Source organism: Apteryx mantelli, chromosome 1 (assembly GCF_036417845.1).
Source record: "Apteryx mantelli isolate bAptMan1 chromosome 1, bAptMan1.hap1, whole genome shotgun sequence".
Classification (NCBI taxonomy): Eukaryota; Metazoa; Chordata; class Aves; order Apterygiformes; family Apterygidae; genus Apteryx; species Apteryx mantelli.
In genome coordinates this window covers 128,507,881-128,522,903 of record NC_089978.1, presented here as the reverse complement: position 1 = coordinate 128,522,903, position 15,023 = coordinate 128,507,881, and the positions used below count along the sequence as shown (strand labels likewise).

At 43.3% G+C, this 15,023-nt stretch overlaps 1 protein-coding gene across 1 annotated transcript; it reads left to right on the top strand.

Moving 5' to 3' along the window:
- The first annotated feature begins 8,605 nt into the window (after positions 1 to 8,605).
- LOC106490548 (cell surface glycoprotein CD200 receptor 1-B-like) lies at positions 8,606 to 11,334 on the top strand. The gene is made up of 4 exons (XM_067291335.1): positions 8,606 to 8,696; positions 9,209 to 9,517; positions 10,283 to 10,531; positions 11,327 to 11,334. The coding sequence occupies exons 1-4, from the start codon at positions 8,606 to 8,608 to the stop codon at positions 11,332 to 11,334; spliced, it is 657 nt and encodes a 218-aa protein (XP_067147436.1).
- Positions 11,335 to 15,023: the final 3,689 nt, after the last annotated feature.

Sequence of the window (15,023 nt, the reverse complement as noted above, 5' to 3'; positions counted from 1 at the left end):
TCCAAATCCCCAAAATACTTTTTCTCTCTTCACAGTCACACAGTGAGTTGCTGAGCTGTGACCAGACTGCAATCCAAAGGCTCAGAAACCAAAAGGATAATTAAAGAAACATGAAAGTGGTTATTTTGCAGCAATCACTTTCAGTGTCAGGGAGAAAGCAGAATCTTCAAGTTCTTCCTCTAGACAGTACTGAGCTAATACCTTCGGGAAGGAAAAAAAAAAAAAAGGCCTCACCCCAAGGATAATTGAACTAGGTGGCACCACATGCTGTGGGAAATGCTGCCTTTCCCTTTCTCAGTAGCTTTCTTGTTGCTAGTTGCTAGATGGACCCTAGATCCTTCCAAGTGCTTGGGTGCCTTTCTCCCAGTTAAACCCCAAATGATTAAGAACCTGAAAGCCTCTGATTTTGATGACTTGGACCCTTGTTTCTTGCTGCCTCTGTCATTTACTGACGAGTTACGTTACCCACAGATTCTATGGCTGAAGCTATGGTACGGTACGCCCTGCACTGCAGAGATCTCCATGTCAGAGTTAAATGTGACCTTTGCCTCTTGGACCCATCTCCAAGCATGAGAAATGCTTGTTGCACCTGACCACCAAACCACACAGCATTGAAACACAAGCTGCAGTTACCAAAGAGCCAGGTAGCTGGCTGAAATTGTCACAAAGTGACTTTCTGAAAGTCAAACTACAGCAACAGCAGCCAGAAGAGACAAAGATTTCATTATATCACTGCTGTTGGCTTTTCTGGATATAAGAACTGTGAACACAGGGGGCTTCATTTTCTGTTTGAACTTAGTCGGCTTTACTTTTGAGCACTAGTGGATGCTATGCCTCTTTTCAGTAAACTTGTGCCTAGTATTTGGCGTGGATGGTTGCCTGCATGCTGATGCTTCCCCTCCATTAGTGGATATCTTGCATCTGTTTGACCAAAGAATGGAAGCCCTTCCAACCAGGCATATTTCAGTACAGCCAAGGAAATACATAAACCAGCTGTGGCTGTAGTTTTGGGGGAAGAGTTTTGCCTCCTAATAACAGGCAAATAGGCACCAACTCATTTCAGCCTGGCGTCTTCAAAGCTTGGGGAGGCTAACATTTTTCTGATCAAGTTAAATTCAGTGCATTAATTTCCAGAGGGGTTCACCTTATATCTAGGGAAAATATCTTTGCTGGTATAAGACAGAACTGTTAATCACATGGGTAGATTAACAGTAGTAGCTTAGAGAAAAAGGCTTTAAGGGTAGCAGAGAGAAGTAGACCTTGTAAAAGCTAAGGAGGTCTTCTGGCTGTAAACAAAGTCCCACAGCTCACCACTGACCTTCAGTATTCATTTGTGTATATATGGGGGCAAAATAATCCCCAAACAGTTTCAAAAAACAAATAAAGCAAATGGTACAAAAAGACAGAACACCCCAACTGTGTAGATATATTTTTAATCGCAGCAACAGAGTTTCTGCAATGCAAATGTACCTGCTTACCTTCCTCCCTGCAGGGGAGAAGTGATTGCCAATGCCTTTTAGAGGAAAGGTGCTAGGCTGTTAGATATTTGGGGAAAGATAGGGTGAGAGGGATGGGCTGTAAGAATATTTTTTGGAATATGCTGAGTATCCTTTAAGTAGTAAGATAAAAATAATCTTTCCCCAATTCCCAGTGATAAAATTCTCACTGTGAGATCAGATACAAAAGGTCAATGGACAGGAAGCAAATACCAATACCATTTCCTCTGTGTTCATCAATTCTCAGCACAGGGAGCTTTAGTGCATGAAAAGCAAGAACCAGCTCTCTGTAGCTGCAGTTGGGAGCACACAGGAGCAAGGAAGTAAAGGAGGAGCAGTGACTCTGGCTGCTGAGGACCACTGGCAGAGGATGGGGGGGAGCTTACAGCAGGTTGGCTGGTGCAAGAAACCTGCATCACTCATGAATACAAGAGCTGCTTTGAAAGTTGGTGGGAGGACCATGTACACCATTTTTCTGTTTGCCATCACAGGATCCACAGGTAATTCTGGTGGTGCTTTGGCACCAAGTGTCTGTTAGGGGTGGAGGAAGGGGAATGTATCAGAGCAAAGTCTTCTCAGTTCTTCTGTGAGTTCTTTTTTGGGGGAGGGAAAGAGTGGGGGGAGGAATCTTTATAAATTTCTGAAGGGAATATTTGATGGAAAACCAATAACCTGAAAACCAAAAAATTTCTAGCTGCATCTAGATCTTTTCAGCTGTCAGCCAAGAAGGTGCTAGATTTGGGCTTTTCAATGATTTGATGAGAACTGGTAGTAATTTTCTTGGAATAGAACATTTTTCTTAATAATTAAGCCACTCATTAAAAACCTCAATCTGCACTGAAAAACATGTTCGATGGGAGGTTGTTGGAATATTTCTGCACCACGTGATGATGGGAATGAGCATCTACAGAAATGAAAGCCCAGTAACTATCTACATGATTGACAAGGAGGGCTAATGAGTAAAGACCCAGAATACTATAAGCCTGGCTACACTGCTTTTGGGACTCAGTCTACCAGCTCTCCACAGCACTCTGCTGTAATAACACGCTTCCATGCTTCCATGCTACCTTAAACCAGAAGAGGATGAAAATAGGTGCAAAGTTACATCTTGCTCCTTTACCATTTTCTCACTTTCTCTGTCTTCAACACAACAATGAACAGTCAGAGTTTTAGACCGTTCTTGGGAAAATGTTAACAGGGTCATAATATAAGATAAAAGCTTCTACTAATAACATATTTCTGTTCTACAGAGATAAAAATATACTCCCTTTTCCACTTTTAAAAGGAGGTCTTCAAAGTCATTCAGAAATACGATTTAACCAAACCTTTCAGTATCTCTGACACGTGCATTCTTCTTCTGTAAAAGAGATCTAAAGGTCATATTTCCAGCAGCATACATGAAAAAAGAAGCAGAGACAAGAAGAAAGTACCCAATTCATATTTACATTAATGCCACTGGCCTGCACTCGAGCAACAAAAGGAGACATTAAAGTGAGAGCAGTTTATGTTTGTCATACTTATAGGGCCTCTCTGTAATGGCAGGAGGGTGTACATAAGGACAGGATCAACAAGAATCAGGCCCAGAATAGTTTTTACTGTTTATCCACTACCTGTGAAAAAAATCCCATCTTGCTAAAAGTCTTCTACTTAATAACAAGATCCAGGGGAATTCAGAATCCTTCTACAAATTTACTGTAAACCTAAAATTGTACTTAAACATGATTCAGCAGATTTTAAACTGACTGATGTGGCTTACCATTTTCAAGTGAATAGTACCTGACTCATTCAGGCAAGAAGATGGAAGAAAGGTGTAGCAGAAAGCACCACTTTCACTCCTTTCTTTCCGGTCTTGAAGCACACAAGCCATTATTTTGGTGAATTTGTACATTGCAATAGACTGCTTAAGAGATGCAGAATTGAAAGACAAGCAAAATGGTGCTGCCAGTATATGTAAATGACAGTGTAGACTGTCGAATGTGCAAAACATTGTCATTCCTGTGCAATATTTGCAAACATTATCCAAAAAAAACAGCCCCAACGCAGAGTCTGTTTGAATGCTTAGGTTTACTTGGTCATGTTTAGATGAGGTCAGCCATACTGATGACATGACATGGTGCTCTGGGGCACCTGGCAGTGTTGAACTCCAATGTTCAGAGATGTTCATAGAACTCATATCCAGAAGCCATCATAAGACGAAAGGCTTCTTTCAGTTCCCCTTCTGGTAAATTCGTCTGAATTTAAAATATATACCTCGTATTTTCTTGAAATACCATTTAGTAGAAAATACTTGTCATTTAAAAACATTTCCAGTGTATTAATGTATCACAGAATACTGCTGGCAATTGAGTTAAGAAAACAAAGATTTGTGTGGCCAGTGGGTATTTTGTGTATCAGAAAATGGTGTTAATAGATAGCACTTTTCCTCCTCCGCGCTGCATGATAACATTAATCAATGAATCCTGGCAGTGCTGAGCAGCAGGAAGGTAAGCATTATTTTATTTAACAAAAATGGGAAGTGGGTGGCTTTAGTGAAATACTACTCCCACCTATTTTTCCTCTTCTCCCCAGAGCAAAACTTGTGACAGTTACACTCTGTAAGGGTCCGGCGGGGGCGACGCCTGGACTCCCGGCAGGAACAGATACACAAACACAAGGCACACTAAGGTCAATGCTGAGCGTTTATTACCTCTGCGTCTGAGCGGGGGTTCCCCAGCGATTTCCCGATCGAGGCAATAAAGGAGCGGGAGAGTCCCTGGCACCGCTGAGCGTCGGTCCATGGCGAGGAACGCCGGGGGGGCACTATACGTGGGTTTTGTGTACTACACACATGCACAGTGGGCACATTGAGCTCATCGCTAATCTCGAGTCAAAGCCCAGGTGCACACCACACTGGCATAGGCCCAGCTACATGGCTATGGGTCAACATGTCCTGTTGATGCTCCTTTTCCCACGGAACGGTCTGGCTAGCTTCCATCGCCTATCTCCTCGACATTCTTCCGCACTTTCCCATACACACTCTGATTTCCAAGTTATACAGCTGGAGTAACTAATACATTAGAGCATCACACTGTGTGCTACAGTGTAGGGCAATATTGCAGCTACATCTCCTACCAATTCGCAGGTGCTAGGACTAGGTGTGGAAAAATCTTCACTTAAAGGATACTTGATCCTCAAAATAAAAAGGCAAAAACCTCTAAGGGAATCTGTAATTAGTAAAAATGCAGTGGACTGTGTTCATTTTGCAAGTTATAAATCATTTCCCAATAACACAGTTAAAAAGAAGGAAAAGTGGTTGTGCTGGAATGGTTTATTCACCTGCATTCCACAAGGTAATGAGATTTCAGACAACATTGTTAAGATAAAACCAACTGTAGTTTTCCTGAACAGACTACTAGTAATGATTTGATTAACAACTTGAAGTTGGTGCTCATTAAGACTTTTCCTTAAACACTGTTTCAAATGTTCAGGAACTGAGCTTCATGTTGTGCCCCTGGAGGTCATAGAATTCCAGTTGTAGTCAGGGGGACAAAGAAACACAGCAAGGTAGCTCTGAGGAAGACTCTGAGAAAAGCTTGATTAAACGTTCAAAAGTTATGCCTCCTAATCCTTCGCCTGTTCCAAGTGAACTTTCAATTTATTCTTTAATTTCTCTGCTTGAAAGCTTTGGGGGGTTTTCAGCATTTTGGGGAATAATTTGTGAAAAAATCAATTGTCAGCAACAAATCAAGTTGGTTAACTTTTGTTTTCCTTTCAGATTAATGCATGGTTTGAAAGTAGCACTCTTATTTGCTCCTCACACACAGCTGTTTCAGACTGCCACTAAAACCATTACCTTGCCCAATCAAAGAGCAATTCAGGGTTTCACTAGAGACACAGAGCACTCAGAGATCGGTGGTTTATAGTTCCAAAATCTAATGGTCACTCATCAAAAGAAGAAAAGAGTAAGGTGGTAAAATGGAGGCTGACTTGGACTACCACTGTGGGTGTTAATTCTATTAATTCATTAATCATGCCCCTAAAAGATTCTGAAAAAGAAAGGTTATTTATCTGCACCAGGTCTTCTTCAGAACTGGTTGTTTATACATATAGATACATTGTGGGGCTTTTTGGTGGTTTGCTTTTTGCTTCAGCAATACTCAAAGGGCACATAAGTCTCACCTGCCATTCACACTGCTTTACAGCCTGTGCCTCAGGCCCTTGTTTTTTCTCAACCTCAAAACTGCCTGACAGAGGAAGGAGGGTGAACTGTGTATGTAAGTGTAGGTAATACTAATGCACATATAAGCAACTCATCTTAAAGAAGAACAGTTACAAGTAACCTTTCTTTTATCTCAGTGTGCTTGCCCACATGTACATTTACTGTGGGTGACACCAGGCAGATCACATCCTTAAAGAAAAGCTCCCAATGTGACTAGTTGAATCAAAACAAAGGAACCTACTCTCCCAAAGGTGGGATCATGTTGAGAGGTTTCACAGCAGTGAAAGTCAAGGAAACAGTCAAAGGAGTTGTGTGAAAGCACTGTAGGTCTCAGCAATGTAGAAGTCCCATAGCACATGCCTGGATGGTCGCTTCATAACAAGTTCTCACACAGTCAGCTATCCAGTTAGAACGTCTTGGGGTTAGTTGACCCCATGGATGTGTCAGCTGAAGATAGATGATGGTCCTGAGCCTGATCAATGTAAAGAGAGCAAGTATGACTGATATTCAACATGTGCAAAATGATTCAGCCCTGAAAGCTTGTGGGAAAAGAAAATCCAGGTAGATTTCTTCCCTGACTCAGAAAAAATTCAGAGACCCTTAAGCAAAAATTTGAAGGCAGTCCTGAGGGTGTAATTTGTTGTGAAAAAATACAGCACACAGAGGGGCCATAATAGTGGACTGGCTCTCACCCCTCCACTGGCCAATGTGATAACTTCCAGAAAGGACAGGAGGACTAGGCCCAGGCTTTTCCAAACAGATATCTAGCTTCTTAGAGTTCATAGTTCCCAGATCATGAGAAGATAAAAGAAAGTGAGCATTGTGCCTGACTCCAGGCAAGAGTCACCCTTTAAAGCCCAGAAGAAGAGTCAGTGTCATAGGAGGAAAAATAAAAAATAAAAAATAAAGAGAACATGCTTCCAAGCAAAAGCAAGACAGAATTCAAGAACAAGACATACTCACTATTAGAGAGTCAACACAGTTGACATATCAACTGAATAAAGTTTCTCTGCAGTCAGCCTCACAAAGAAAAGAAATAGGGATATGGGTATATTTTACACCTTCATAGCTGCATGCATGGCATACAGATGGGTAGGATTTACATACATGTCCTGTGGGGACCACTGCAGTAAAAAAAGCCCTCCAAGTACAGTCACAGTGTGAATGCATATGTGCATAAAGATTCAGAAGAATGAAAAGACACACTGCCCCTATAAGGCAAATACCTTTCCTCCAGCACAAAGCTCCATCATTCTCATCTGTGCTGTGGTCATGCCTGAGAGACGTAGGTATGGCCTTTGCCCACAGTCCTGGATTTTGTACAAAAGCAGAACGAAAATTTGTTCAGTTCCTTGGAAGTAACAGTTCCAGAGAAAAGTCATTATGAGGTGGCCACATGCAAAAGTCAGATTTCGACTATTTCAACCCATAGTCAGTCACAGCCCTGGGGAGTTCAGACACAATTCTACAAGGAGTGGGGAAGGGGTCACTGGTGAGAGGTGCATATAAATTCATCCATCTAATGAATCACCCCGCATGCACTGCTAGTTTTAGTGTGCAGTAAATACTTGTTCCACACAGATTGTCTGTGGCAATACAGAATCATGCCAGTTTGTCTGTTTCTCAAGCTGTGCCCTCCCGTTCCTGGCAAATTTTGCCCTCTGACAGGGAAAACCAAGCCTTTTTTATTTTTTTAATGGCCCAAGGGGTAAATTTTGCTAAAAACAAGAACACTGAGTATGTGGAAGTCTCTCTCTTCCCCTACATCACAAGGTGTCGTCCTACACCACCTACAGCTGGCAAGGCTGATACGGTGCAGAACAAGGGTACTAGGCAGATCACTAGAAGATGTATAAAAGCAGGCAGAATTCACCCCAAGGAATTAGTGTTGCTTTTCTTCTCCAGTGGAGGTAAGTCCTTATATGAGCTCTCAGTCAGCAGAACCCTCATTTCTGTGCTTAATTTTAGGGATATGAAGAGTCCTAATGAAGTTCAATATTTTTTTGTCAATAAAGACAAACACTGCTGTGAAAGCATAGCTGGATCTTGGCCATCGTGAAGATCCTGAATCGTGGTCTTTACATACAGATATGTGCCATATGTTGAGAGCAGGGATGCAGCTTCAAAGCGCAAGCTACAGGACCTCATTCCCACCTAAGTTTGGACAATTAATTTGCTTTTCAAGAAGATACCTGCACTGCTTTCTGGGATTAACTCATCTCCTCCCAGTCAGGAGAGACCAAGCAGATATAACCCCCTCCCTCCCCCTGAAAGCATCATTACTACTATTCATCTTCCCTGAGGATTTGTCTACCCTGGCACTTTTCAGGTCACCTTGTAATGCTGCATTATCTGCGGAGCAACTCCTTTTAAGATGGCATTAAGAGATCTGTTATAGAATAACCACTGACTCCCATGCACTCTGCTCTGGGCAAGGCAGAAAAAATGTGCCTCTCCTAGTGAAGCTGATGATCACAGAAAAGCTATTGTTGGTGCTGATGCAAAAGAAAGAGTAAGAAAAATCCTGGATTTCATGCAGCCTATACTCTGTACAACTCTTTGGGGACTGAGAGTAAGTTTTCTTTGTCTGCCACAATGCATTCAATATATCCACAAAACTCATTATAGGGACTCAGCCATATTAGAATAGCCCCTTGGATCAGTGCTGAATTTTTATGATGGCTCCATGATGTGGCAGATGATGTGCCAGTAGGCACGAGAATTTTAAGGTAATCCCAAAGCAGCCAAAAGTCACCCATCTAGAAGCCTAATAAGAGAAGGAAAAGATAATCTATTCAGCTAAGCAGCTGAGAATTCAGCTAAGAAAGAGGGTAGGTGTGCTTACTCTACTTCTCTTGATGAGAGAAGTTACCCTAAGAAAATGGAAAATCTCCTTCTCTGGTATTGGAAGATGAGGTTAGTTGGCATCCCTGATATCTTATCAGAAGAGTGGAAACAGAAGACCTTCCGAAGAATGATTGCCAGCAGAGAATATGACCCCAGTGAAGGAGCAGAGGTAAAGTAGGTTTCAAATCTGGAAATGGGGTAACTGTACATACAGAGTATGACAGCGATCACAGCTGCGTAGGGCTTATGAAAAGCAGGAAACTACTGCCCGCATAGTGCCAACAAATACTTTAGCAGTAAGAAACCCATTGGAGACTTTGCTGATAGAAACACATTTTTCAGCTGCTGGCCTGCTTAAGCCAAAGTGTAGGAGCAGAGTGCTTCCCCGTTACCTGTCTGATCCGCTAAGCTGAGCTCCAGTGGGGCATTCACTGTTAGTTTCAAGGGGTGGGCTGTGATAGCCTTTATATATATAGGCTTTATACAGCCTTTATAAGCCACAGCTCTAATACCGGATTACAGCTTTTGGGTTGGCAGAGACAGGGCCTCACTCGGGAGCGTAATGGTGCAGACATTTCCCTATGAAGCACAGACCACAACTCCAAGGCTATGAGTAACGTCCCCAGGCACCTTTTCACACGTCTTTCTCTTTCTGTGTCTCCTCCAGGGAACACCAAAGTGTCAGCAGCAGTGGGTGACAGCTGTGTGCTGAGCTGCCCTAACAAATCAGATGTATTTATGGTAATCTGGAAAATAAACCCCAAGACTGGAGGCCACTGCACCTTGGGATACAGGGCTGATCTGAAGCAGACAAACAACACAAACTGCACTGAGAACATGAGCTGGAAATGGAGAACAGATCATGACCCTACCCTTCATATACGGCCAGTGGGAAGGGCCAGTGAGGGAAATTACACCTGCGAGGTGGTCACAGAGGAAGGGAATTTCCACCTGACCTACCACCTGACTGTGCTAGGTAAGGGACTCCTTCCTCATTTTACAGTTCTCCAAAGAATCATGTCCAAGCCTGGAGAGAGAAAGCTCCTCTCTCTCCCCAAGCACAGGAGGAAGCATGCAGTAAGAAGAGCATTGCTGCTGGGACAAACTGTAATGCATTTCATTTCTAGTCCCTCTCTTTCTGCCCTCTCCTTATTTGCCAAAACTCTTTTCCCTTCTGCTGACCCCTTTCCCACTGTACAGTTAGAAATGACAGGTATGAAGAAACTTCCAATGTACTGTACTGAAGAAGGATTCTGCGTGTCCATCTGGTTATCCTGTAAAGTCAGTTAGTAAGATGCTACTGCTTTAATAGAACCAACACATGTCAGAGTAACAGTTCCAGCTACTGTGACGTTCTCTCAAACACGGGATGGTATTACCCAGATAGTAAGAACGGCCCAATTTCCTCCTACGCTGGCATTCAAATGCATTTTAAACCATGCGTACTTAGGACAAACGTCTAATTCAGCCCCCTATTTTGCATCATTCCCTACATCAGTGTCCAGGCATACCTTCTCTAATGGTACATGGCTGTGGCAACTGCCCTGAATCTGGGACGGTTGCCCAAGATGAAAAAAGATGCATAATCTTTGTGACTTTGGCACATGTTGCTGTGAGAAAAGGGCACTTCCCACCTTAGTCTCCTCTTTTCACTGTGTTCATTTTGGGTGAGGAATAAGAACATCCAATCACAACTGCAGCAAACTAACTCCACGTGTCTCCCCTTCCCGATACTTCGCAGTCCCCCCCAAGCTGACCGTGTACTGTGACAGCCGTGGGAACCCTGTGTGCAAGGCAGTGGCAGGGAAGCCGGCTGCTCAGATCCGGTGGGCCCCAGAGAGCTACTCCAGCCCTGAGAAGGAAGACCATGGTGACGGGACAGTGACTGTTCTCAGCACGTTCATGGGAAATGGCACCGATGTGAATAGTACAACCTGCCTTGTGTCCCACGCAGCTATGAACCACAACCAGACCATAGCCTGCCTCTCAAGTAAGCTTCCCTCTATGCATTCTGCATTCAAAATCCCAGCAAACCTCTGTTTGCACGCTAAAACAAACATCAGTAACACTGATGGGTTGCAGCAGAAATGATGCAGCTGAGCTGAAGTTTCCACTGGCAAATTTGTCAGGAAGAAGAAAAAAAGTGCTGTCGGAACTGAAAAGTGCTCTGTGAAATGTTAGATAAGGATTTGGATGTAGTAATCTTCTCTTTCACAGACAGGGTTAAATGGAAAGACAGGATCCAGTTTAGAGGTTCATGACATTGAAAGATGTCAGTCGTGTGCATCACCCACATCTATTTATCTTAATCTGATAGTACCATTACTTCTTGCTAATTGTTGGGTCACGCATAGCCTGCAACAGGAAGACTGAAACCCAGCTGACTGCTTCCAAGAGGCTGGCTATTAGGTCAAGGCATTAATACTCCACAGTGGCTGGGAAATCATGTGCAACCATCTGTGCTTTGCTGAAATACTCAGCTAGAAGCGAGTTAGAGCTGAAATTTGCTGCTATGCACATATAAGGCCGGCAGCTGGACTACAGGAAGTGGTAAGAAGGGGAATCTAATCAGTGCCCGGGCAGCTAAATACAAGGCTCCTCTGAAGGGGATGGGAGGTTATTGTTTATTCTGAGATCTCTGCCTGTCACTATCTTCCAGCTACCTCACATCATCCTCCAAAGTACAGTGTAGAGAGAATATTGTCTCAAGGATGTAATCCTGACAGAGACACAAGACGAATGATCTGTGAGTTATGTACCTAAAAGAGCAATTGTTTCTCTTTAGACAGTTGACCGTGGCTTCCTCACTGTGTCATCAGCCTTTCTAGTCTCCTGGGCCTCCTTCTACTTTGGGCTGTTCTTCACCGCTGCATATTCCGTGATGACAGGTATGCATATGACATGATATGCACAATCCCTTTGACTAGTCCTGGGGAAGTTTAGAAGGGCTTCTGGTGCTATATCACATCATACACAGTCACCTCAGAGTCTGTCACAAGCAGGCTAGTTCAGCACATGGTCACAGGTTTATCGCAGGTGTATAACAGCACAGCTGGGGGGATGGTCCACACAGGACTGTTAGGGACCTCTTTCCTGTTCCCATAGCTTTTTCAGAAGCAAAAATACAAAGGGAATGCTTAGTTTTTCTACCCAGTAGATGGTTCTGAACAAGGACTGCCAGGCTATTAACATTAAAAAGAACAGGCAACAAAATATCCTTTGGAGCTTTGAGCCAGACTTTTGGACCATCTGGTCTTACTCAAATGAAGCCAAGGAAGGCAGGGCCAACATAGAAATGCAGAAAGTATCACATGAGAGCAGAACAGGTCTACTTTTGTACCCGTTTAGGATTTCTGGCGGCAAAGTCTACTCTGGCATAGCTTGGCTGATTTCTTCATCTGAGATAGCCTCTTTGTCATAAGGTGCAATTGCTGCCCAGAATTACAGTGCAAACACTGCAGCAGAGGCAGAATGAACTACGGAGTCCAGGTCCCTTGAGCTCCACACTTCACTGGGCCTCCTGGCAGCTCTCTGTTCAGTGCTGGCTGGAGCACGGCCGGCTCTGTCACCCTCATCTTTGATTACAGACCAATAAAGCCCGATGTTCCTGAGCTGCTCTACAAAAGCAAAAGAACTACAAGAAGGTCTCAGGAGAATTCTGTTGTTACTTTCCTAGTGCCCAGAATCACATTCCCAAACAAACCTAGTCCTCAGACTCATAGTATTGATCTCTTGTTTCCTAGGGCAATGATGAATCAGTAAAGCCAAAGCATCTTCTGCAGGGCTGTCTGGGGCTATTTCTAACTCAGCATCTGAGCAGACATGAAATAAAGTCCCAGTATGTCTCAGTCAACAATGTGAGATGCTGCAGGGACTCACCAATGCCAAAGCATTCAAGAAAAAGCAGCAAGCATCCACAACGCAACCAGTGTAGCTGTGCAGAAACATGGCATGCAGGGCAGATCCTTCCTGGCCTTTGTCAGCACTGTTTTCCAACAGCAAATGCTGTTACCACCTGTGCATGTATCAATCTTTTCTTACAGAACCATGCCTAATATATATGCAATAGGAAATTAATTCATGTTGCGTAAAATGAAGTCACTCCAAATGCATCATATCCTGGTGTTTAAATACCATGTCTTATGGGATAAGGTAAATCAGAAAGATGTTTTCCTGAATACTAATGAATAGCAACCTTCCCAGGATGATTATGCAGGATGGAAGATAAATTTGTGCGACTGTCTCTCATTTTTACCATAAGGATTTTGAAGATGTCATCAATAGCTACAAAAAGAGGAGTAAGAGAGCATATTTGACCCTGAGCACTTACTGCTACTTGATGCATCGAAGCTATTACAGTCCTGAGTCTCACTTGCTCATTTACCTCTTTGCATAATCCAGAGAGTTGCAGCCCACAGAGCACTGCTTTCTAATACTGATTTCTTTAAACAGATTACTGGTCCTATTGCAAGAGGGAGCTCAAGTTTAGTCTTTCTATGATGATGTACTGCCCCTTCTAAGCTGCTAAACATAACTGCGCCTCCTCATGGTTTCTGAACTCCTATTTTGAATAGGCATGACTAGAACTGATTACTACCATGTGCCTGAAATTTCAGAGGAACCACAGGTATTTCAGACCCACCTCACTCCTTCATGCTCCCTAAAAATCCAGGTCTCGTTGGTGTTACTGTACAAAAAAGTCTCTATTCCCAACTATAATCTACCTGGAGGTCTTTTCCAATTGCCACAAAACTGAGTAGTCAATTTGTTTAATCTCCACAATGAGATGTTAATGGTATTCCTGTGAGATGTCAGCTTCCATGAGGGCAGAAATGGGAGGTACTGCAGGATCACCTTTGCTAGGTGCGCTATCATGTGTTGGTGCATTTCACTTGCCCAAGTTGCAAAGAGTTGTTAGGCCTTCCTGCACCCGTGCAAAACCATTCCAATCCCAGACTAAGTTATTTACACATGTCTCAGGCCTGGTCTTTTGCGATGTTAGCTATCCAAGCATTTGGGTATGGTTATTGGGTACCAATATTTTGGGTATGGGTCAGGCAGATCTCTTGACTCTCAACCAGCAAGTTGAGCTCGGAAATGAGGAAGTAGCACATTGCAGACAAGGTAAAATACAGAACCCAAGGTCCTAAACTCTTCTGGACCTTGGGTGGCTCTTTGTGAGGTGTGGTGCATTGCTGCACAAGTGCCTACAAACCTCAGGTGTTTTGAGGGCATCAGTCAAGTTCAACCGGACTTACTAGCTTTGTCCTCGTCCCAGAAAATGCCATGTCATCACATTCCCTCCTTATGTGGCTTTTCTAGCAGCCAGATTTTGACAGTCTCTGTCCCCCCTTAGGTTTCAGACCTGGCAAGTATGCCTAGATAGAAAACAATAAATACAAACCATCTTGAAACTCTTTCTGTTAACAGTCTCTCTTATAATCCTGTTACTCTGGAGGATGTCCTGCTCTCCAAAGAACAGACCATCTTGGCCCCCACTTCCTAGCTGAAATAACTAACTTGCACACCACCTCTTTGCTGCCCCTCACCCTTTTGTGGAGCAACTGAAAAACATTCACTAGCTTACCTCATCCTAATGTAAATCACTGCCTGGAGGCGTTTCTGGCCATGACACCTACAGAACGCAATTATGTTGGTGGTATGCAATGAAACTTACTTTCATGTTTACAGACACAGCCTCATTGTGTCAATCTCTTGTCACCTGTGGCTGTTTGGCCACAACATAGTTTAAACTCTACAGAACCAACACATGACTCAGATGAATTTAGAGACAAGAGCCAGAAGAACAAACAGTGGCCAACTTCGAATTGCTGCTGATTCTTTGTGGTACCTTACCTGCCTTATCAAAAGGCCACTAAACAGAAAAACACACTGACTTTAGCTGATATTTGTAGTTATCCTGGTGAGTTTTCACAGTGCACATCCACCGACTGCATGGAAGTAGTACTCACCTAAATCCCATCTCTGCAGCAACTAAGCAAGTTTTGAATGTGTACACATACAGACCTACCACAAACACACTTCATCTCCTACAACAGTCTTATTTTACATTAGACCATTGCAAAGCTGTAAGTCTGTTTAGCTCTTGCTAAGTGCATTACAGACAAGGGGAGTACACAGAGCAGACCCATCTTCCTTTATTCACTCCATAAACTCTAGGCCAGGTCAAAATTTCAGAGGTACCAACAAAGACATGCCCTAGGTTAGCAATAGCTCACCTGTGCCAGCGGTATGCTATATCTGAATCATAGTCTTATTGTGCTTCCTATGTTTATACTATGCTTAACTTGCAATTTGTGATTTCCCATTTTCTAGATTGGCCAGGTCTCCAGCCAGAAAGAAAAACAACTAGCACCCTTTGTAGCAGTTTCTGTGAAAAAGGCTCAGGGTCTCAGCCCCTTCAGGGCTAAGAGAGCTCATATTCATTTACTAGACTCTGCAGGGTCATGAAACCAGACTTG